The sequence below is a fragment of the Chroicocephalus ridibundus genome, chromosome 2 (genome assembly GCF_963924245.1).
Source record: "Chroicocephalus ridibundus chromosome 2, bChrRid1.1, whole genome shotgun sequence".
NCBI lineage: Eukaryota > Metazoa > Chordata > Aves > Charadriiformes > Laridae > Chroicocephalus > Chroicocephalus ridibundus.
Genome location: NC_086285.1, coordinates 1,300,015 through 1,321,524, shown reverse-complemented (window position 1 = coordinate 1,321,524; position 21,510 = coordinate 1,300,015). Strand labels below are relative to the sequence as shown.

The 21,510-nt window shown below is 63.8% G+C and overlaps 1 protein-coding gene across 2 annotated transcripts; it reads left to right on the top strand.

Moving 5' to 3' along the window:
- The first annotated feature begins 44 nt into the window (after positions 1-44).
- On the top strand, positions 45-20,854 carry MYO1G (myosin IG). 2 transcript variants are annotated; one of them, XM_063324201.1, is made up of 22 exons: positions 45-136; positions 2,211-2,419; positions 2,515-2,608; positions 4,223-4,388; positions 4,480-4,533; positions 6,708-6,803; positions 6,927-7,043; positions 9,053-9,259; positions 9,333-9,478; positions 10,548-10,662; positions 11,882-12,052; positions 12,137-12,207; positions 13,423-13,497; positions 13,598-13,730; positions 14,777-14,943; positions 15,028-15,235; positions 16,233-16,456; positions 18,746-18,890; positions 18,989-19,093; positions 19,179-19,292; positions 20,239-20,393; positions 20,485-20,854. In XM_063324201.1, exons 2-22 carry the CDS (start codon positions 2,380-2,382, stop codon positions 20,639-20,641), a joined length of 2,760 nt encoding a protein of 919 aa, XP_063180271.1. In that variant the 5' UTR covers positions 45-136; positions 2,211-2,379; the 3' UTR covers positions 20,642-20,854. The 2 variants fall into 2 exon arrangements, with proteins under 2 accessions (XP_063180271.1, XP_063180270.1); XM_063324200.1 differs by lacking the exon at positions 45-136 and adding an exon at positions 956-1,086.
- Positions 20,855-21,510: the final 656 nt, after the last annotated feature.

The following is a 21,510-nucleotide window of genomic DNA, read 5'->3' as shown; positions in this document are numbered from 1 at the left end:
GGATTTATTCACCCACCACCGACGTGATCTTCGTTTTTAGGTGAAAATCTGGCAAGATCGCACATTTTCGGCCCAACCGCTGGGAAAACGGTGTGGCAGCGCTCTGGAAAAGCTCACCGCGTTCCTTGTTCGCTTGGTAAGGAGGTGGTTTTTTTTGGTTACTGGGCTTTAGTGGGAATAATTTCTTGGTTAAAAACTGGAACTGGGAATACTGGTGAGTGCTGGTTTGCCTCAATAATGGCAAGTGGAGCTGTGAAATTTGTATCCTGGTGGTGAGGGGCTGTCGGCCAAGTCCTTCATTAATTCCCCACCTCGTTAGCACCGTAATCCTCATTATCTTAATGATCACCCCCCTTCTTTTCCAGCTGGATACCGGCACGGGGGTCCCCTCTCCATTGATCCTCGCCTTGACTTGTTCTCCCAGATTTAAACTGGGGATACTGGGATGACAACGGGCAATTCTGGCATCTTAATAAACAATTTCCCGTTTTTCCAATAAATAGCTGGTTTCCCGGTGGGATTTTGTGGCACGGTGTGGAAATGGGGAAGGGGACACACGGTGACGGGTTTGGGGGACACCGCGATGTCCCCAGCGACCATCACCGCGGCGTCCCCCCCGGATGCAACCAGGCGCCGGATCGGCACCGGAGGGAAGTGACACCCCGTAACCACAAACCGGGGGATGGGGGCGCGGTGGCTTGAGGGTGATGCAGCCCCACGGCGCCTCTGCCCCACATGTCCCTCGCCCACCCTTCGCTGTGGGGCTGGCTGCCGGCACGGTGATGGTCAACATCCACCCTGGGGGGCGTGAGGCGAAGTCCCCCACCCCACAAATGTATGTGTCCCCAGCCCCAGGGCCACCCAACCGTCACCCATGGGTGGTGGCGATGACACCGGGTCTTCTCCGCGCCTGCGCAGTGGCCTCGGCGGTCGTTGGCGGTGCAGGAAGCCGGTGAGGGGTGGGGGGAAGTGGGTGCGCGGCGGGCGCGGCATGGCGGAGCTGGAGGGTCCCGAATTTGGCAAAGCCGACTTCGTCCTGTTGGACGAGGTGACCATGGAGCAGTTCCTGGAGAACCTGCGCCTGCGGTACGGGGACGGGGCGTGGGGGACGCACCGGTGGGTGGGTGGGTGATGGCGGGGACACCCCGAGGTGGGTGCTGGCGGTTCCCGGTGCTGTGAGACGTCCCCCCAGCATCGCCCACACGGCAGCCGGGACGTGGGTCCTGGCGTCGCGGTGATGGCGGGGACACCAGGGACCCCGTGTCCCTCAGGGGATGCGGAAGCGCCCGGTACCAAACCCCAGCTCTGCAGGAAGCATCTGGGCGGTGCCGCGCTGCCAGTGGGGGGAAACTGAGGCACACCTGCCCCCCGGAGCGGGTTGGGGGGCTGATGTGGGGAGGGGGGTGCACACTCGCGTGTCCCACCCAGGGGTCCCCCCGTGTTTCTTGCCCGCTCTGGCGCCTGCAGGTGCTGCCTGTAGGAAGAGCCGCTCTCCCGCTGCCCCACGGCACCGCCCAGCCCCACGGTGCGTGGCTCTGCCCCATAGCGCAGTTCTCGGGGAGGGCGGGTAAGCCCCGTGGAGAGCCCCATGGCTCTGCAGGGCGTGCATCCTGCCCCACGGCACATCACCCCACAGGATGCCACCCTGACACACAGTACCTCACGCTGTCCCGCCCCATAGCTCAGCGCCCTGCAGGGCGTCACCCTGCCTGACAGCACAGCACCCCATGGACTGTGCATCCTGCCCCATGGCAGAGCATCCTGCAGGGTGCCCCCTCACCCCATAGCACAGCACCATCCCGCCCCACGGCACAGGGTGCCATCGTACCCCATGGCACAGCACCCTGCAGAGTGCCACCCCGCGGCACAGCACCCCACAGGGGGTCACCCCACTGCGCAGCACCATCCCGACCCGTGGCACAGGGTGCTGCCCCATGCCACAGCACCCCCCAAGGTGCCACCCTGCCCCACAGCACCATCCTGCCCCATGACACGGCGCTCTGCAGGGTGTCACCCCATGGCACAGCACCATCCTGCCCCGTGGCACAGGGTGCCACCCCATTGCCCAGCACCCCGCAGGGTGTCACCCCGTGGCACAACACCCCGCAGGGCACCCTGCCTCATGTCACAGGGTGCCACGCCACAGCACAGCACCCCGCAGGGTGCCCCACCAGCCCCACAGCCCACCCCACGGCCACCCCTCCGCACAGGTTCTCGCAGGGCTGCATCTACACCTACATCGGCGAGGTGGTGGTGGCAGTGAACCCGTACCGGGCGCTGGCGCTGTACGGCCCGCCGGCGGTGGAGCGCTACCGCGGCCGCGAGCTCTACGAGCGCCCGCCCCACCTCTTCGCCCTGGCCGACGCCGCCTACAAGGCCATGAAGCGCCGCGCCAAGGACACCTGCATCGTCATCTCGGGTAGGGACATGGTGGCGGTTGTGGGGCAGGTGGGGGGGGCGGGGGTGGGCACCCTCTGGCAGGTGCCCTTGCCCAGCCCCTGCCGTCCCTGCCAGGTGAGAGTGGGGCGGGCAAGACGGAGGCCAGCAAGTACATCATGCAGTACATCGCCGCCATCACCAACCCCACCCAGCGCGCCGAGGTGGAGAGGTGAGTCTGGCCCCACGGCGCTGGCGGGAGGGATGGGTGGTGGGGCACAGCCCTCATGGATCTGCCGTGGGTTGGGGGGGAGGGAGCCCCTGCCTGTGGGGTCAGGGTGAGGGGGAACAGGGTGCCCCATGCCTGTGGGGTGGAGCAACCAGGGGTGCTCCATGTCTGTGGGGTGGTTCTAGAGGGTCCTGGTGTGCCCCATGTCTATAGGGATGGTGGGGGAACCAGGGGTGCCCCATGACCGTGAGGTGACCCTGGGGTGCCCCACACCCATAGAGAAGGTCTGGGGCAACCAGGGGTGCCCCATGCCTATGGGGTGGTCCTGGGAGGCCCTGGGGTGCCCCATGTCCATAGGGAAGGTGTGGGGCAACCAGGGGTGCCCCATCCCGGTGGGTGTTTCTGGAGGGTACCCATGTCTATGGGGATGATGGGGGGACGAGGGTGGTCGTGGGGTGGCCCATACCCATAGAGAAGTTGTGGGGCACCCAGGGGTGCCCCATGCCCGTGGGGTGGTCCTGGGAGGCCCTAGGATGCCCTGTGCCTATAGGGATCGTGTAGGGTGACCAGGGGTGCGCCATGGACCTGTGGGGTAGTCCTGGGGTGTCCCACGCCCATGGGGAAGGTGTGGGGTGACCAAGGGTGCCCCATCCCTGTGGGGTGATCCTGGAGGGTCCTGGGGTGCCCTATGCCCATAAGGATGGTCCGGGGTGACATGGGGTGCCCCATGCCCGTGGGGTGGTCCTGGGTTGCCCCATGCCTGTGGGGTGCTCCTGGAGGGTCCTGGGGTGCCCCACATCCATAGGGATGGTGTAGGGTGACCAGGGGTTCCCCACGGACCTGTGGGGTGGCCCTGGGACGCCCAAGGGTGCCCCATGTCCGGGGGGGGGTGAGGAGCTTGGGGCACCCCATGGCCGGACGGGGGGGGGGGCCCAGGGGTGTCGTGTCCCGTGTCCATCGGTGAGGCTGCAGCCCTGCGGTGCCGTACCGTGCCATGCCGTGTCATGCTGTACCGTGCCATGCCAACGCCGTACTGTGCCATGCTATGCCGTACCGTGCCATGCCATGCTGGGCCATGCCAATGCCGTACCGTGCCATGTCGTGCCATACCGTGGCATGCCGTGTCGTACCATGCCATGCTGTGCCATGCCAATGCCGTACCATGCCGTGGCATGCCGTACCGTGGCGTGCCATGCTGTGCCATGCCATGCTGTACCATGCCAATGCCGTGCCGTGCTGTACCGTGCCATGCCATGCTGTGCCATGCCATGCTGGGCCATGCCAATGCCGTGGCATGCTGTACCGTGGCGTGCCATGCCGTGCTGTACCGTGCCATGCCATACCATGCCATGCCATGCCATGCCATACCGTGCCATGCCATGTTGTGCCATGCCGTACCATGCTAATGCCATACCGTGCCGTGCCATGCTGTACCATGCCATGCCGTACCGTGCCATGCCATACCATGCCGTACCGTGGTATACCATGCTGTACTGTGCCATGCCAATGCCGTGCCATGCCATACCATGCTATGCCATGCCATGCCATGCCATGCCATGCCATGCCATACTGTGCCGTGCCTTGCCATACTGTGCCATGCCGTGCCGTGCCACCCAGGGTGAAGAACGTCCTGCTCAAGTCCAACTGCGTCCTGGAGGCCTTCGGCAACGCCAAAACCAACCGCAACGACAACTCCAGCCGCTTCGGCAAGTACATGGACATCAACTTCGACTTCAAGGGCGACCCCACCGGCGGCCACATCCACAACTACCTCCTGGAGAAGGTGCGGGGGTGCCGCGGGGGGGCACGGCCCGGGGGTGGGGCTGGTCCCACATGGGCACCGCCCGGCACCCAGCCCCTGCTCCCTCTTCCAGTCCCGAATCCTCCAGCAGCAGCCGGGAGAGAGGAACTTCCACGCCTTCTACCAGGTGAACCAGGGGATGGGGTGGGGTGGGGTGGGATGGAGACAGGAGGGATGGGATGGGATGGGATAGATGGAATCTACGGGATGAGATGGGGATGGGATAAGAAGGTTGGGATGGGATGGATGGGATCTATAGGATGGGATCTATAGGATGGGATGAGAAGGTTGGGATGGGATAGATGGGATCTAGAGGATGGGATGAGGATGAGATGAGGAGGTTGGGATGGGATGGATGGGATCTAGAGGATGGGATGAGGATAGGATAAGAAGGTTGGGATGGGATGGATGGGATCTATAGAGTGGGATGAGGATGGGATGAAAAGGTTGGGATGGGATCTACAGGATGGGATGAGGATGGGATGAGAAGGTTGGGATGGGATGGATGGGATCTAGAGGATGGGATGAGGAGGTTAGGATGGGATGGGTGGTATCTACAGGATGGGATGTGGATGAGATGAGAAGGTTGGGATGGGATCTACAGGATGAGATGAGGATGGGATGGAAAGGATGGGATCTACAGGATGGGATGGGGATGGGATGAAAAGGTTTTGGGGTGGGATAGGTGAGATCTATGGGATGGGGTGAGGTGGGATGGATGGGTTTGATGGGATGGGGACAGGATGAGATGAGTTGGGGATGCCGTGGGGATGGGATGGATGGGATCTATAGGATGAGATGGGGATATGATGGGGACAAATGGATGGGATGAGAAGGCTGGGATGGGATGAGATGGGGAATACATGGGGATGGGATGGATGGGATCTATGGGATGAGCTGGGGATGGGATGGATGAGATCTATGGGATGGGATGGGTGGATTGGAGAGATGGGATCTATCGTATGGGATGAGACAGATGGGAGGGGAGGTGGGATCTATGGGATGAGATGAGGAAAGGATGGATGGGATGAAAAGACTGGGATGGGATGGATGGGAGATGAGATCTATGGGATGAGATGGGGACGGAATAGTTGGGTTGAGATGGATGGGGTGGGGATGGGATGGATGGGATCTATGGGATGACATGGGGATGGGATGGATGGGATGAAAAAATTGGGGTGGGATGGATGGGATGGGAGATGGGATCTATGGAATGAGATGGGGACAGAATAGTTGGATTGAGAAGGACAGGATGGATGGGATGGGAGATGGGACCTATGGGATGAGATGGGGACGGGATGGATGGGTTGAGAAGGGCAGGATGGATGGGATGGGATGGATGGGATCTATGGGATGAGATGGGATGAAAAGGTTGGGATGGGATGGATGGGATGGGAGATGGGATCTATGGGATGAGATGGGGATGGGATGGATGAGAGATGGGGTCTATGGGATGAGATGGGGACGGAATAGTTGGGTTGAGAAGGACGGGATGGATGGGATGGGAGATGGGATCTATGGGATGAGATGGGGATGGGATGGATGGGTTGAGAAGGACGGGATGGATGGGGTGGGGATGGGATGGATGGGATCTATGGGATGAGCTGGGGGCAGGATGGATGGGTTGAGAAAGACGGGATGGATAGGGTGGGGATGGGATGGGATTGGACAGGTGGGACGGATGGGATCTATGGGACGGGGTGCATGGGATAAATGGGATGGGGATGGATGGGAGATGGGGTCTATGGGATGAGATGGGGACGGGATGGATGGGATGGGAGATGGGATCTATGGGATGAGATGGGGACGGGATGGATGGGTTGAGAAGGGCAGGATGGATGGGATGGGATGGGATGGATGGGATCTACGGGATGAGATGGGATGAAAAGATTGGGATGGGATGGATGGGATGGGAGATGGGATCTATGGGATGAGATGGGGACGGAATAGTTGGGTTGAGAAGGACGGGATGGATGGGATGGGAGATGGGATCTATGGGATGAGATGGGGATGGGATGGATGGGTTGAGAAGGGCAGGATGGATGGGGTTGGGATGGGATGGGATTGGACAGGTGGGACGGATGGGATCTATGGGATGGGGTGCATGGGATAAATGGGATGGGGATGGATGGGAGATGGGGTGAGACAGGACAGGTCAGGATGGATGGGGTGGGGTGGGATGGGGTGGGACAGGACAGTATGTGACAAGGCAGGGGGGGGACAGCCCATCACCAGACGGGCCGGGTGGGGGACACCCCGCACCCCCGCGGTGCTGACGCCCCCCACCCCCCTACCCCGTAGCTGCTGCTGGGAGCTCCGCCGGCGCTGCTGGCCGCGCTGCACCTCTGCCGGGACCCCGGCGCCTACCGCTACACCCAGGAGGGCGCCCGGAGCAGCGTGAGTGGGGCCGGGGGTGGGTGGGGAGCAGGGGCTGGGGGGGGGGGATGTGACCCGGGGGTCCCGGGGTGGGTCTCGGCCCCTCACGTGTCCTCCCCCCCCAACCCCCGACCCTGTCCCCAGGCCTGCGGGGACGACGCGGGCGGTTACCGGGCGGTGGAGGAGGCGATGACCGTCATCGGCTTCTCCCCGGAGGAGATGGGCTCCGTGCGCCGCATCCTGGCCGCCATCCTGCACCTGGTGAGACACCCCCCCCCCAACACCAGTATGGCCGCCCCACACACCAGTATGGCACCCCCACACACCAGTACGGACCCCCCCACACCAGTATGTGTCCCCACACACCAGTATGGCACCCCCCCCACACCAGTACGGACCCCCCCACACCAGTATGTGTCCCCCCACACCAGTATGGCTCCCCCACACACCAGTACGGACCCCCCACCACCAGTATGGCCTCCCCACGCACCAGTACGAACCCCCACACACACCGGTATGGGCCCCCCGCACACCAGTACGGACCCCCACCACCAGTATGGGCCCCCGCCCCCACCAGTACAGACTCCCCCAACAGCAGTATGGCCCCCCACACGCACACCAGTATGGTTCTGGGCATACACATACAGACCAGTATGGCCCCAGTTAGACCAGTATGCCCCCACACACACACACCAGTATAGTTCTGGGCATACACATACAGACCAGTATGGCCCCAGTTAGACCAGTATGCCCCCCCACAAGCACACCAGTGTGGTTCTGGGCACACACATACAGACCAGTACGGCCCCAGTTAGACCAGTATGGCCCACACACACATACCAGTGTGGTTCTGGGCATACACATACAGACCAGTACAGCCCCCTCCACACCAGTACAGCCCCCTCCACACCAGTACAGCTCCCAGGCACCGATACGGGCCCCTGTGCACCCGTACACCCTCCCCCACGCACCAGTATGTACCCCCCCACACCGGTATGGTTCTGGGCAAACCAGTAGAGCCTTCCCCCACCAGTACAGCCCCGTCACACCAGTATGGCCCTGGGCAAACCAGTATGGCCCTGGGCAAACCAGTATAGCCCAATGCAAACCAGCACAGCCCAGTACAGCCCAATGCAAACCAGTATGGCCCAGCTTAGCCCAGTGCAACCCAGTATAGCTCAATGCAAACCAGTATAGCTCAATGCAAACCAGTATGGCCCAGCACAGCCCAGTGCAAACCAGTACAGCCCAATGCAAAACAGCACAGCCCAGCTCAACCCCATGCAAACCAGTACAACCCAACGTTGCCCAATGAAAACCAGTATGGCCCAGCAAAGCCCAGCACAGTGCAGCCCAGTTCAAACCAGTATGGCCCATCACAGCCCAGTGCAAACCAGTATAGCCAAATGCAAACCAGTATAGCCCAGTGCAAACCAGTACAGCCCAGCACAGCCCAGTGCAAACCAGTATGGCCCAGCAAAGCCCAGCACAGTGCAGCTCAGTTCAAACCAGTATAGCCCAGTGCAAACCAGTACAGCCCAATGCAAACCAGTATGGCCCAGCACGGCCCAGTGCAAACCAGTACAGCCCAATACAAACCAGTATGGCCCAGCAAAGCCCAGCACAGCCCAGTGCAAACCAGTACAGCCCAATACAAACCAGTATGGCCCAGGAAAGCCGAGCACAGCCCAGTTCAAACCAGTATGGCCCAGCAAAGCCCAGCACAGCCCAGTGCAAACCAGTACAGCCCAATACAAACCAGTATGGCCCTGGAAAGCCGAGCACAGCCTAGTGCAAACCAGTATAGCCGCATGCAAACCAGTATAGCCAAATGCAAACCAGTATGGCCCAGCACAGCCCAGTGCAGCCGTGCCCAGCGCAGCCCAATGCAAACCAATATAGCCCAGTGCAAACCAGTATAGCCCAATGCAAACCAGTACAGCCCGTTTCAAACCCGATAGTATAGCCCAGTGCAAACCACTGTGGTCCAGCACAGATTAGGATGGCCCAGCCAATTCCAGTTCAGCCCAGTGCAAACCAGTATGGCCCAGCAAAGCCCAGTATAGCCCAGTGCAAACCAGTATGGCCCAGCAAAGCCCAACACAGCCCAGTGCAAACCAGTACAGCCCAATACAAGCCAGTAGAGCCCTGTATGTCCCAGCCCGGGGTGTGGGAGGGTCTGGTGCCAGGACACCCCAGCCCCTTTCCGGAGGCCCCTGGGTGTCCCGCCAACCTTCATCCTCCAACGTGTCGTGCCGGGGCCCCCCCAGGGCAACGTCAGGTTCTTGGCGGAGGGCGAGATGGCGGCGGTGGAGGACGAGGCGCAGCTTTCGGCGCTGGCCGAGCTGACGGCCACGGCCCCGGACAACCTGCGCCAGGCGCTCCTGACCCGCACCGTAGCGGCCGGCGGCGGGGAGGTGATTGAGAAGGGCCACAGCCCCAAGGAGGCCGCCTACGCCCGGGATGCCTGCGCCAAGGTAGGGAGGGGACGTGGGGTGATGGGTCCTCCACCCAGCACCCCTTGGGTGCCCACCAGCCTGGTGTCCCCAGGCCATCTACGAGCGGCTCTTCTGCTGGATCGTGGGGCGCATCAACACCGGCATCGCTGCCCGCGGCTATGATGCCCGCCTGCACGGCAAGAGCACCGTCATCGGCGTCCTCGACATCTACGGCTTCGAGATCTTCGACACCAACAGGTGACCTGGCCCGAGGGTGGGGTGGGGGGGACACCTGGAGGGGGTCCAACAGGACTTGGGAGGGACATGGCGGGGGGATTGGGGATGGGAAGGACATGCGGAAGGGACAAGGAGATAGCTGGGAGGGACACCTGGAAGGGACAGGGGTTGGGGGATGCATGGGGGGAACGGGGGCCCGGGAGGGACACATGGAGGTGACAGGACCTGGGAGGGACACGTGGAGAGGATGGGATCCAGGAGGGGGACAGGGGTTGAGAAGGATGCGTGGAGGTGATGGGACCCATGAGGGACATGTAGCAGGAGGAGGATACCCAAGGGACACATGGAGGGGACAGGACCTGGGAAGGACACATGGAACGGTTGGGGCTTGTGAGGGACACATAGCAGGGGGAGGAAGCCCAAGGGACATGTGGAGGTGATGGGACCTGGGAAGGACACAGGGAAGGGATGGGACCCAGGAGAGGACCCATGGAGGGGACAGGGCTTGGGAGGGACGCATAGCAGGAGAGGAATCCCAAGGGACATGTAGAGGGGACAAGACCTAGGAGGGACACGTGAAGGAGATGAGACCCAGGAGAGATAGGACTGTGAGGGACAGATGGAGGTGACAGGACCAGGAGGGAGACGTGGAGGGGTTGGGGTTTGTGAGGGACACGTAGCAGGAGGAGGATGCTCAAGGGACACGTGGTGGGGACAGGGCTCGAGTGGGACCCATGGAAGGACAGGACCCAGGAGGGACCCATGGAGGGGACAGGACCCAGGAGAGATAGGACCATGAGGTGACACATGGAGGTGACAGGACCAGGAGGGGGACACGGAGGGGTTGGGGTTTGTGAAGGACACGTAGCAGGAGGAGGATGCTCAAGGGACACATGGAGGGGACAGGACATGGGAGATGCACATGAAGGGGATGGGACCCAGGAGGGACAGGACCACAGGGGACCCATGGAGGGACGGGAGCCGGAGGACCAGGACTATGTGGCTCGGGGGACCGGGTGGCAGGGCAGGGTGGGCAGGGGACATGGTGTGAGGCCGGGTGGCGGTGGCCGCCCTGACCTCCTGTCCACAGCTTCGAGCAGTTCTGCATCAACTACTGCAACGAGAAGCTGCAGCAGCTCTTCATCGAGCTGATCCTGCGGCAGGAACAGGCCGAGTACCAGCGGGAGGGCATCGCCTGGCAGAGCGTGAGGAACATGGGGACAGGGGGGCCGTGGGGACAGGGGGGCCATGGGGACAGGGGGGCATCGCCTGGCAGAGCGTGAGGAACATGGGGACAGGGGGGACATGGGGACAGGGGGGCATCGCCTGGCAGAGCGTGAGGAACATGGGGACAGGGGGGACATGGGGGCAGGGGGGCATCGCCTGGCAGAGCGTGAGGAACATGGGGACAGGGGGGACGTGGGGACAGGGGGGCATCGCCTGGCAGAGCGTGAGGAACATGGGGACGGGGGGACATGGGGGCAGGGGGGCATCACCTGGCAGAGCGTGAGGAACATGGGGACAGGGGGGACATGGGGACAGGGGGGCATCGCCTGGCAGAGCGTGAGGAACATGGGGACAGGGGGGACATGGGGACAGGGGGGCATCGCCTGGCAGAGCGTGAGGGGCAGGGGGGACAGGGGGGACATGGGGACAGGGGGGCATCGCCTGGCAGAGCGTGAGGAACGTGGGGACAGGGGGGACATGGGGACAGGGGGGCATCGCCAGGCAGAGCGTGAGGAACGTGGGGACAGGGGGGACATGGGGACAGGGGGGCATCACCTGGCAGAGCGTGAGGGGCAGGGGGGACAGGGGGGACATGGGGACAGGGGGGCATCGCCTGGCAGAGCGTGAGGAACGTGGGGACAGGGGGGCCATGGGGACAGGGGGGCATCGCCTGGCAGAGCGTGAGGAACGTGGGGACAGGGGGGACATGGGGACAGGGGGGCATCACCTGGCAGAGCGTGAGGGGCAGAGGGGACTTGGGGGGGGAACGGGGGGGACATGGGGGGGACACAGGGGCATCGCTTAGCAGAGTGTGAGGGGCTCAGGGGGGACAGGGGGGACATGGCAGGGCACAGGGGCATCATCTGGCAGAACCTGGGGGGACAGTGGGACAGGGGAACACAGAGGGGACATGGGGGACATTGCCAGGGGGACAGGGGGACAAGGGTGGCATCACCTGGCAGAGTGTGGGGGGCTTGGAGGGGGGGACATGGCGGGGGGGGGGGTCATCTGGCAGAGCATGAAGGGCACGGGGGGACAGGGAGGGGACGTGGAGCATCGCCTGGCGGAGGGTGAGCGGCTCGGGGGGGGGACGTGGTGGGGACATGGACGCTGTCACCTGGCATGGCTGGATTTGGGGTGCCCGAGGGGGAGGAGGGAGGGTCAATTCAGGGTGCCCCCCCCCCCCAACCCCCCCAGATCGAGTACTTCAGCAACGAGCCCATCGTGGAGCTGGTGGAGCAGCCGCACCGCGGCATCCTGGCGCTGCTGGACGAGGCCTGCCTGGCCGCGGGGACCGTCACCGACCCCCTCTTCCTCGCCTCCATGGACGCCCGCCTCGGCCGCCACCCCCACTACACCAGCCGCAAGGTGCTTCTGGGGGGGATCCGGGAGAGCCGGGGCCGGGGGGAGGGTGGTCCACGGGCCGGGGACTGACACCCCTCTGCTCCCCAGCTCTGCCCCACAGACAAGACCATGGAGTTTGACCGGGACTTCCGCATCAAGCACTACGCTGGAGATGTCACGTGAGGGGGGCGTTGGGGGGCTGTGGGTGTCATCAGGCGGCCGTGGGGCCGTGGGGCACCACGGAGGACTTTGGGAGAGCACAGGGGCCTTGGGGGGGGCCACTGGGGACCATGGAGCTGTAGGGCTCTTGGGGGGTCTAGGGTTGACCATGGGGCCTTGGAGATCCACGGGGGACCATGTGGGAGCATGGAGGAGGGTCTTGAGGGACTATGGGAGGTGATTTGGGGTCATGGGAGACCATCAGGCTGTGGGGATCATGGGGGGAACCATGGGGGACTGATGGGGGGTCAGTGGGGCCATGGGAGTGTGGGTGGCCATCAGGGACTATGGACATCCATGGGTGGCCCATGGGGTTGCAGTGGGGCCATGGGAGAACTGTGGGGCCCATGAAGGACCTTGGGAGGGCAAGGGGGGCCACTTGGGACCATGGGGCTGTAGGGGCTCTTGGCAGGTCTAGGGTTGACCATGGGGCCTTGTAGATCATGGGGGACCATGTGGGAGCATGGAGGAGGGTCTTGAGGGACTATGGGAGGTAGTTTGGGGTCATGGGGGACCATCAGGCTGTGGGGATCATGGGGGGAACCACGGGGGACTGATGGGGGGTCAGTGGGGCCATGGGAGTGTGGGTGGCCATCAGCGACTACGGTCATGCATGGGTGGCCATGGCGTTGCAGTGGAGTCATGGAAGAACTGTGGGGCCATGAAGGACCTTGGGAGGGCATGGGGGACCATGGCGGGCTACTTGGGACCATGGAGGGCCATGGGGGCCCCTTAGGCGACTATGGGTAGCCTTGGTTGACCGTGGGGCTTTGAGGACCCATGGGAGATTGTGGGGAGCCATTTAGGACCGTGGGAGGCCATTTGGGGGACCATTGGGGTCCATGGGGTCTGGGAGGTCCCCAGAGGCCACATGCAGCAGGACGGGCTATGTAGGACATGCCATGCTGTACCCTGGGGACAGTGGGGACAGGGTCGGGGGACTCTTGTGTCCATGAGCACTGAACCCTGCAGTCCCCTGGCCTCCATGGGTGCCCCCAGGGCCACCTTCAGGGCCACATGTCACCTCTGCATGGAGCTGGGTGCCCTCGGCAGCCCCTGTCGCACCATGGGGAGGAAGGACTGTCCCGACACCTGGGTCCCTCAAGGTGCTGCTCCCCCCAGAACACCCCAGGGCGGCCGAAGGAGCCCCCCAACGTGGTGTCCCCGTCCCTCAGGTACTCGGTGGAGGGTTTCCTGGACAAGAACAAGGACACGCTCTTCCAGGACTTCAAACGGCTCCTCTACAACAGGTTGGGGACACGTGGGACACAGCTTGGGGGCTGGTGGCACAGGCGTGGGGCGGGAGCGGGGTGCCCGGTGCTGCCAGCCCCACGCCAATGCTGTCCCCAGCGCGGACCCCGTGCTGCGTGCCATGTGGCCCGACGGCGAGCAGAGCATCACCGAGGTCACCAAGCGCCCGCTGACCACCGGCACGCTCTTCAAGAACTCCATCGTGGCCCTGGTGGAGAATCTCGCCTCCAAGGTAGGGGACCGGGGACAGCCGGACATGTCCCCGTGCCACCCTGGCATGTCCCTGCACCTTGACATGTCCCCAGGCCAGTTGGGCACGTCCCCAACCCGTCTCGGTGTGTCCCCTTGGCAGCTGGGCATGACCTCAAGCCATGTGGGTGTGCCCCTGAGCCAGGCAGACGTGTCCCCAAGCCAGCTAGGCATGTCCCCAAGCCAACCTGGCATGTCCCCAAGCCAGCCAAGATGTCCTTGAGACAGCCTGGCATGCCCCTGTGCCAGCCTGGCATGTCCCCAAGCCAGCCAAGCCTGTCCCCGAGCCAGCCTGGCATGTCCCCAAGCCAATCAAGATGTCCTTGAACAAGCCTGGCATGTCCCCAAGCCAGCCAAGGTGTCCTTGAGCCAGCCTGGCATGTCCCCAAGCCAGCCAAGCCTGTCCCCGAGCCAGCCTGGCATGTCCCCAAGCCAAGCAAGATGTCCTTGAACCAGCCTGGCATGTCCCCAAGCCAGCCAAGGTGTCCTTGAGTCAACCTGGCATGTCCCTAAGCCAGCCAAGATGTCTCTGTGCCAGCCTGGCGTGTCCCCAGCCAACCAAGATGTCCTTGAGCCAGCCTGGCATGTCTCCAAGCCAGCCAAGCCTGTCCCCAAGCCAGCCTGGCATGTCCCCAAGCCAAGCAAGATGTCCTTGAACCAGCCTGGCATGTCCCCAAGCCAGCCAAAATGTCCTTGAGTCAACCTGGCATGTCCCTAAGCCAGCCAAGATGTCTCTGTGCCAGCCGGGCATGTCCCCAGCCAACCAAGATGTCCTTGAGCCAGCCTGGCGTGTCCCTGTGCCAGCCTGGCATGTCCCCAGCAAGCCAAGATGTCTTTGAGCAGTCTTGGCACGTCCCCAAGCGAGCCAAGATGCCCCAGTGCTAGCCAGACATGTCCCCAAGCCCCTGAGCCCTCCTGTCCCAGTGCGGTCCCACCCTGCGTACCCGGAGCCCCCCATCCCAGGACAACCGTGTGCTCGGTGCCGCTGGCGGTTGTCACCGCGATGCCACCCTCTCCGTGTCCCCGCAGGAGCCCTACTACGTGCGCTGCATCAAACCCAACGACCAGAAGTCGCCGACGCTCTTCGACGAGGAGCGCTGCCGCCACCAGGTCTCCTACCTGGGGCTGCTGGAGAACGTCCGGGTGCGCCGCGCCGGCTTCGCCTACCGCCAGCCCTACCACCGCTTCCTCCTGCGGTACGGCCCGCGCTCCGCGCCCCCCTCCCGGGGGACCCCCCAGCACCCCCTCCCCACGCCCCCTCACCCCCCTCTGCCCCCCAGGTACAAGATGACCTGCGAGTACACCTGGCCCAACCACCTGATGGCCAGCGACCGGGAGGCCACGCAAGCCCTCCTGGAGCAGCACGGCTTCCAGGACGACGTGGCTTACGGCCACACCAAGGTCTTCATCCGCACGCCCCGCACCCTCTTCTGCCTCGAGCAGGAGCGGGCGCAGCTCATCCCCATCATCGTCCTGCTGCTGCAAAAGGTGGGCACGCGCGGCACGAGCTGGCTGGGTCTCAGCTCCGCCGGGGTGACACGGGGTCAGGGGGACGCCCCTGCTGCCCGGATGGGTAGCGGTGACAGGGCGAGCGGGCACGGGGAGCTGCTGGCGCTGGGGGGCGTGGAGAGGGGCAGCAGGCTGCTCTGGGCACGGTGTGGGGCAGGGTGTGGGGCACAGGGTGGGGAACAGGACAGTGGAGAGCATGAGCTTGGTGTGGGCAAAGCATGGCGTGGGGCATGGTGTAGGGCATGCTGTGGGGCAAGGGATAGGGCATGGGGCATGGCATGGGGTGTGCTGTGGGGCACAGGGCATGGCATGGGTTGTGACACGGGACACGGGGCATGGCATGGGGCATGCTGTGGGGCAGGTCACGGAGCGTGCTGTGGGGCAGGGCACCAGGCAGGGCCTGGGGCAAAGCACGGGGCCATGGTGTGGGGCATAGTGTGGAGCAGGGCATGGAGCATGGCATAGGGCACGCTGTGGGGCTGGGCACGGGACATGGTGTGGGGCGTGATGTGGGGCAGGGCACAGGGCATGCTGTGGGGCAGGGCATGGGGTGTGACATGGAGCAGGGCACGGGGCATGCTGTGGGGCAGGGCATGGGGTGGGACATGGGACATGGCATGGGGTGGGACATGGGGCGTGGCATGGGGCGTGATGTGGGGCACGGCATGGGGTGTGAGGTGGGGCAGGGCACGGGACAGAGAAGAGGGCACTGCATGAGGCTCAGCGTGGCATGGGACCCCACGTGGGGCAGGCTGTGGGGCAGGCTATGGGGCAGGATGCAGGGCTGGCACAGGGCACAACGCAGGACATTCCTTCCAAGCCAGGCACGGGCCGCAATGGGGAGCTTTGGGGTGGGGAGAGCAGCATTTTGGGGGCGCCACGGTGCCGGGCGCCCAAACCCTGGTGCCCCGGCCGCGCTCCGGGGGGGCGGATCTATGGGGCAGCGCCCGCCCTGACTCCCCCCGGCGTCGGACAGGCCTGGCGCGGCGCCCTGGCACGCCGGCGCTGCCGTTACCTGCGCGCTGCCTACACCATCATGGCGTACTACAAGCGGCACAAGGTGAAGGCGTATCTGCGGGAGCTGCTGCGCCGCTTCCAGGCCGTCCGCACCCTCCCGGATTACGGCAAAAGCGTGGCCTGGCCGGAGCCGCCGGCCGTGCTGGCGCGCTTCCAGGAGGCCAGCCAGCGCCTCTTCCGCAGGTACCCACACGCATCCCGCTCCGCTCCTGCCGGGGGATGGGGAGGTGGGATGCGGGACGTGGATGTGGGAAGTGGATGGGGATGTGGGACAGGAATGGGGACGTGGGATATGGGATGGAGGTGGGGAGGTGGGATGGGGGTGTGGGATGTGGGACGTGGGACGTGGGATGGGGACGCGGGATGAGGATAGGGACATGGGATTTGGGGTGGGGATGGGGAGGTGGGATGTGGGACGGGGATGGGGACATGGGATGTGGGACATGGACGTGGATGTGGGACAGGAATGGGGACATGGGATATGGGAAGGGGATGGGGAGGTGGGATGTGGGACGTGGGATGGGGACATGGGACAGGGATGGGGACATGGGATGTGGGTTGTGGACATGGATGTGGGACAGGAATGGGGATCTGGGATATGGGATGGGGATGGGGACATGGGACAGGGATGGGGACATGGGACGGGGATGGGGACATGGGATGTGGGACGTGGATGTGGGACAGGAATGGGGACATGGGATATGGGACGGGGATGGGGAGATGGGATGTGGGACGTGGGACAGGGATGGGGAGGTGGGATGTGGGACGTGGGATGGGGACATGGGACAGGGATGGGGACATGGGATGTGGGTTGTGGACATGGATGTGGGACAGGAATGGGGATCTGGGATATGGGATGGGGATGGGGACATGGGACAGGGATGGGGACATGGGACGGGGATGGGGACATGGGATGTGGGACGTGGATGTGGGACAGGAATGGGGACATGGGATATGGGAAGGGGATGGGGAGGTGGGATGTGGGACGTGGGATGGGGACATGGGACAGGGATGGGGACATGGGATGTGGGTTGTGGACATGGATGTGGGACAGGAATGGGGATCTGGGATATGGGATGGGGATGGGGACATGGGACAGGGATGGGGACATGGGACGGGGATGGGGACATGGGATGTGGGACGTGGATGTGGGACAGGAATGGGGACATGGGATATGGGACGGGGATGGGGAGATGGGATGTGGGACGTGGGACAGGGATGGGGAGGTGGGATGTGGGACGTGGGATGGGGACATGGGACAGGGATGGGGACATGGGATGTGGGTTGTGGACATGGATGTGGGACAGGAATGGGGATCTGGGATATGGGATGGGGATGGGGACATGGGACAGGGATGGGGACATGGGACGGGGATGGGGACATGGGATGTGGGACGTGGATGTGGGACAGGAATGGGGACATGGGATATGGGAAGGGGATGGGGAGGTGGGATGTGGGACGTGGGATGGGGACATGGGACAGGGATGGGGACATGGGATGTGGGTTGTGGACATGGATGTGGGACAGGAATGGGGATCTGGGATATGGGATGGGGATGGGGACATGGGACAGGGATGGGGACATGGGACGGGGATGGGGACATGGGATGTGGGACGTGGATGTGGGACAGGAATGGGGACATGGGATATGGGAAGGGGATGGGGAGGTGGGATGTGGGACGTGGGACAGGGATGGGGAGGTGGGATGTGGGACGTGGGATGGGGATAGGGGTGGGCACATGGGATGTGGGACATGGACATAGATGTGGGACAGGAATTGGGGATGTGGGATATGGGACGGGGATGGGGAGATGGGATGTGGGACAGGGATGGGGACATGGGATGTGGGACATGGATGTGGATGTGGGACAGGAATGGGGAGGTGGGATATGGGACGGGAATGGGGAGGTGGGATATGGGACGTGGGATGTGGGACAGGGACGTGGACGTGAGATGGCGATGTGGTACAGGGATGGGGACATGGGACGTGGAATGGGAACATTGAATGGGGATGTGGGTTGGGAATGTGGGACAGGGATGTGGGATGGGGATGTGGATGCGGGATGGGGACATGGGACAGGGACATGGGACTGGGACAGGGACATGGGACTGGAATGTGGGTCGAGGATGTGGGACGGGGATGTGGGACAGAGACACGGGATGGGAATATGGCACAGGGATGTGCGACGAAAACATGGGATGGGGACAGAGACGTTGGGAATGTCAGACAGCGAGGTGGAATGGGAACGCGGGATGGGGACAGGGATGTGAGATGGGGACATGGGGATATGGGATGAGGATGCGGGACAGGGATGGGGATGTGAACATGGGACATGGATGCAGGACAGGGACGTGGGACGGGGACACAGGATGGGGACGTGGAACAGGGACATGGGACTGGGATGTGGGACAGGGATGTGGGGCTGTGGACATGGGACGGTGACGTGAGGGCGCCGTGTCCCCCCCGCTGCAGGTGGCGAGCGCGGCAGATCGTCAAGAAGATCCCCCCCTCGGAGATGGGGCAGATCCGGGCCAAGGTGGCCGCCATGGAGGCGCTGGAGGGGCTGCGGAAGGACTGGGGCTGCCAGCGCAGCTGGGTGCGGGATTACCTCTCCTCGGTAAGGGCTGGCGACGGATTCGGGGTGTCCCATGGCGCGTCCCCGGGTGTCACCTCCCACAAGGTGTCACCCCATCCCCACGTCCCGGCTCCCCACAGCCCAGCGAGAACCCGGGGCTGGCCCTGCCCTTCGCCCGCCGCCTCCAGACCCTCAAGGACAAGGTGCATTTCGGCTCCGTCCTCTTCTCCTGCCACGTCCGCAAGGTGAGGGGGGAGGTCCTGCCCGGCCACCGCATCTGTGTCACCCTCCCCCCCTGGCGTGTCCCCTCACTTGTCCCTATCCCCACAGATCAACCGTTTCGGTAAGAGCCGGGACCGGGCCATCCTCGTGACGGACCAGCACCTCTACAAGCTGGACCCCCGGCAGCAGTACCGGGTGATGCGGGCACTGCCCCTCAGCACCGTGAGTGTCCCCAGCCCCACCGATGTCCCCAGGGTATGGGAGGGGCAAGGCCACCCCCTACACCCTGGCCTTGATCAGGGGGACACAGGTGTCCCGGCTGCCCCGCTCCCACCCGGAGGTTGGAGACCCCTCCGTGGTCCCCATGGCCACACACCGGGGCCGTCCATGTTGGCACGGTGAAGTCCCCTGAGACAGAGGTGTGATGCTGTCCCCACCACGCTGTCCCCACCCTGCTGTCCCCACCCCGCTGGCTGTGCCATGACATCCATGCCATGACATCCCCACTCTGCTGTCCCCACCACGCTAGCTGTGCCACGCTCTTCGCACTACGCTGTCCCCACCACGTTGTCCGTGGCACGTTGTTCCCACCATGCTGTCCCCACCACACTGGCTGTGCCATGCTGTCCCCACCACGTTGGCCATGGCACGTTGCGCCCACCGTGCTGTTCCCACTACATTGTCCCCACCACGCTGGCCATGCCATGCTGTCCCCACCATGTTGGCCATGTCACTTTGAGCCCACCATGCTGTTCCCACTATGTTGTCCCCACTATGTTGTCCCCACCACACTGGCTGTGCCATGCTGTCCCCACCACTGTCCCCACCACGTTGTCCCCACCATGCTGTTCCCACCACACTGGCCGTGTCATGTTGAGCCCACCACGCTGTCCCCACCACACTAGCCCCACCACGCTGGCCATGCCATGCTGTTCCCACTGTGCTGTCCCCACTGTGTTGTCCCCACCATGCTGTCCCCACCATGCTGACCGTGCCACGCTGTCCCCACCACACTAGCCCCACCACGCTGGCCATGCCATGCTCTCCCCACCACACTGGCCGTGGTGCCTTGGCCGTGGTCCCTTGGCCACGCCACGCTGGCCGTGCCGTGGCCCTGAGCCCCCAGTGCAACCATGGCCACAGCGGTGACACCCAGATGTCCCCGCAGGTGACGGGGCTGAGCGTGACGAGCTGCCGGGCGCAGCTGGTGGTCTTCCACACCCAGAGCCAGGAGGACCTGGCCGTGTGCCTGCACAAGACGCAGCCGGCGGGGGACAACCGGGTGGGCGAGCTGGTGGGCGTCCTCCTGGAGCACTGCCGAGCGTGAGTTGGCGGGGGGTGGGAGGGGGCTAAGGATTTGGGGGAGGGGTCCCAGCACCCCACGAACCCCCCCATTGATGGCAAGATGTTGTAGGACCAAGCGGGAGCTGCAGATCCGCGTCTCTGACTGCATCCAGCTGAGCCTACGCGGGCGCCGGCGGCTGCTGACGGTAGAGACGCGGCCGGACGCGGCCACCCCCGATTTCAGCAAGAGCCGCGACGGTTTCGTGCTTTACTGGCCCGGGAGATGAGGAGTTGGGGGGCCGCCGCTCCGTCACCCCCCCCAGCCACATCCTGCCTGCCCCACTGGCCTCTCTTCAGGACCCTGTGCCCCACTGCAGTCCCATGACCCCCAACCGTGTGTCCCCATGTCCCCCCGGGACAATGCCAAAGCCTCTGTGTGCACTGGGAATAAAGAGCTGGATGGGACCCCCAGGCATGGCTGGGACCTTCGGGTCCCCCAGCAGCCCCAGATGGGGCTGGGGTCCCCCCAAAAACTGCCCCACAGCCTGGGTTCCTACTAGACGGGGGGCAGGGGGGACCCAGATCGGATGCAGTGGGGCTGGGATGGGGTGGGGGCATGGCTGGAGGTAGGGTGGGAATGGAGTGGTGGAGGTGGGAGGGATGGAGGGATGGGATGGGGTGGAATCTGTGGGGTGGGATGGGGTGAGATGGATGGGGTGGGATCTATGGGGTGGGATGGGGTGAGATGGATGGGATGGGATCAGATAGGATGGGATGAATGGATGGGATGGGATCGCTGGGATGGGGTAGGCTGGGTTGAGATGGTCGAATCGGATGGGGTCTATGGGCTGGGCTGGGCTGGGATCTATGGGATGAGGTGAGGTGGATGGACGGGATGGGACAGGATCAGTTGGGATGGGATGAACAAGTGGGATGGGATGAACAAGTGGGATGGGATGAATGGATGGGATCTCTGGGATGGAGCAGGCTGGGTTGAGATGGTTGAATTGGATGGGATCTATAGATTGGGCTGGGATCTGTGGGATGGGGTGAGATGGATGGATGGGGTGGGACAGGATCGGTTGGGATGGGATGAACAGGTGCGATGGGATGGAATCCCTGGGATGGGCTGGGATCTGCGAGATGGGATGGGATG

Bases quoted from the DNA above. Each gene is read 5' to 3' on its own strand.
- MYO1G (XM_063324200.1), top strand. From the start codon at position 992: ATGGCGGAGCTGGAGGGTCCCGAATTTGGCAAAGCCGACTTCGTCCTG. The intron at 9,479-10,547 runs GTGACCTGGCCC...TCCTGTCCACAG, and splicing joins GAGATCTTCGACACCAACAG to CTTCGAGCAGTTCTGCATCA. The intron at 15,236-16,232 runs GTGGGCACGCGC...GGCGTCGGACAG, and splicing joins TCGTCCTGCTGCTGCAAAAG to GCCTGGCGCGGCGCCCTGGC.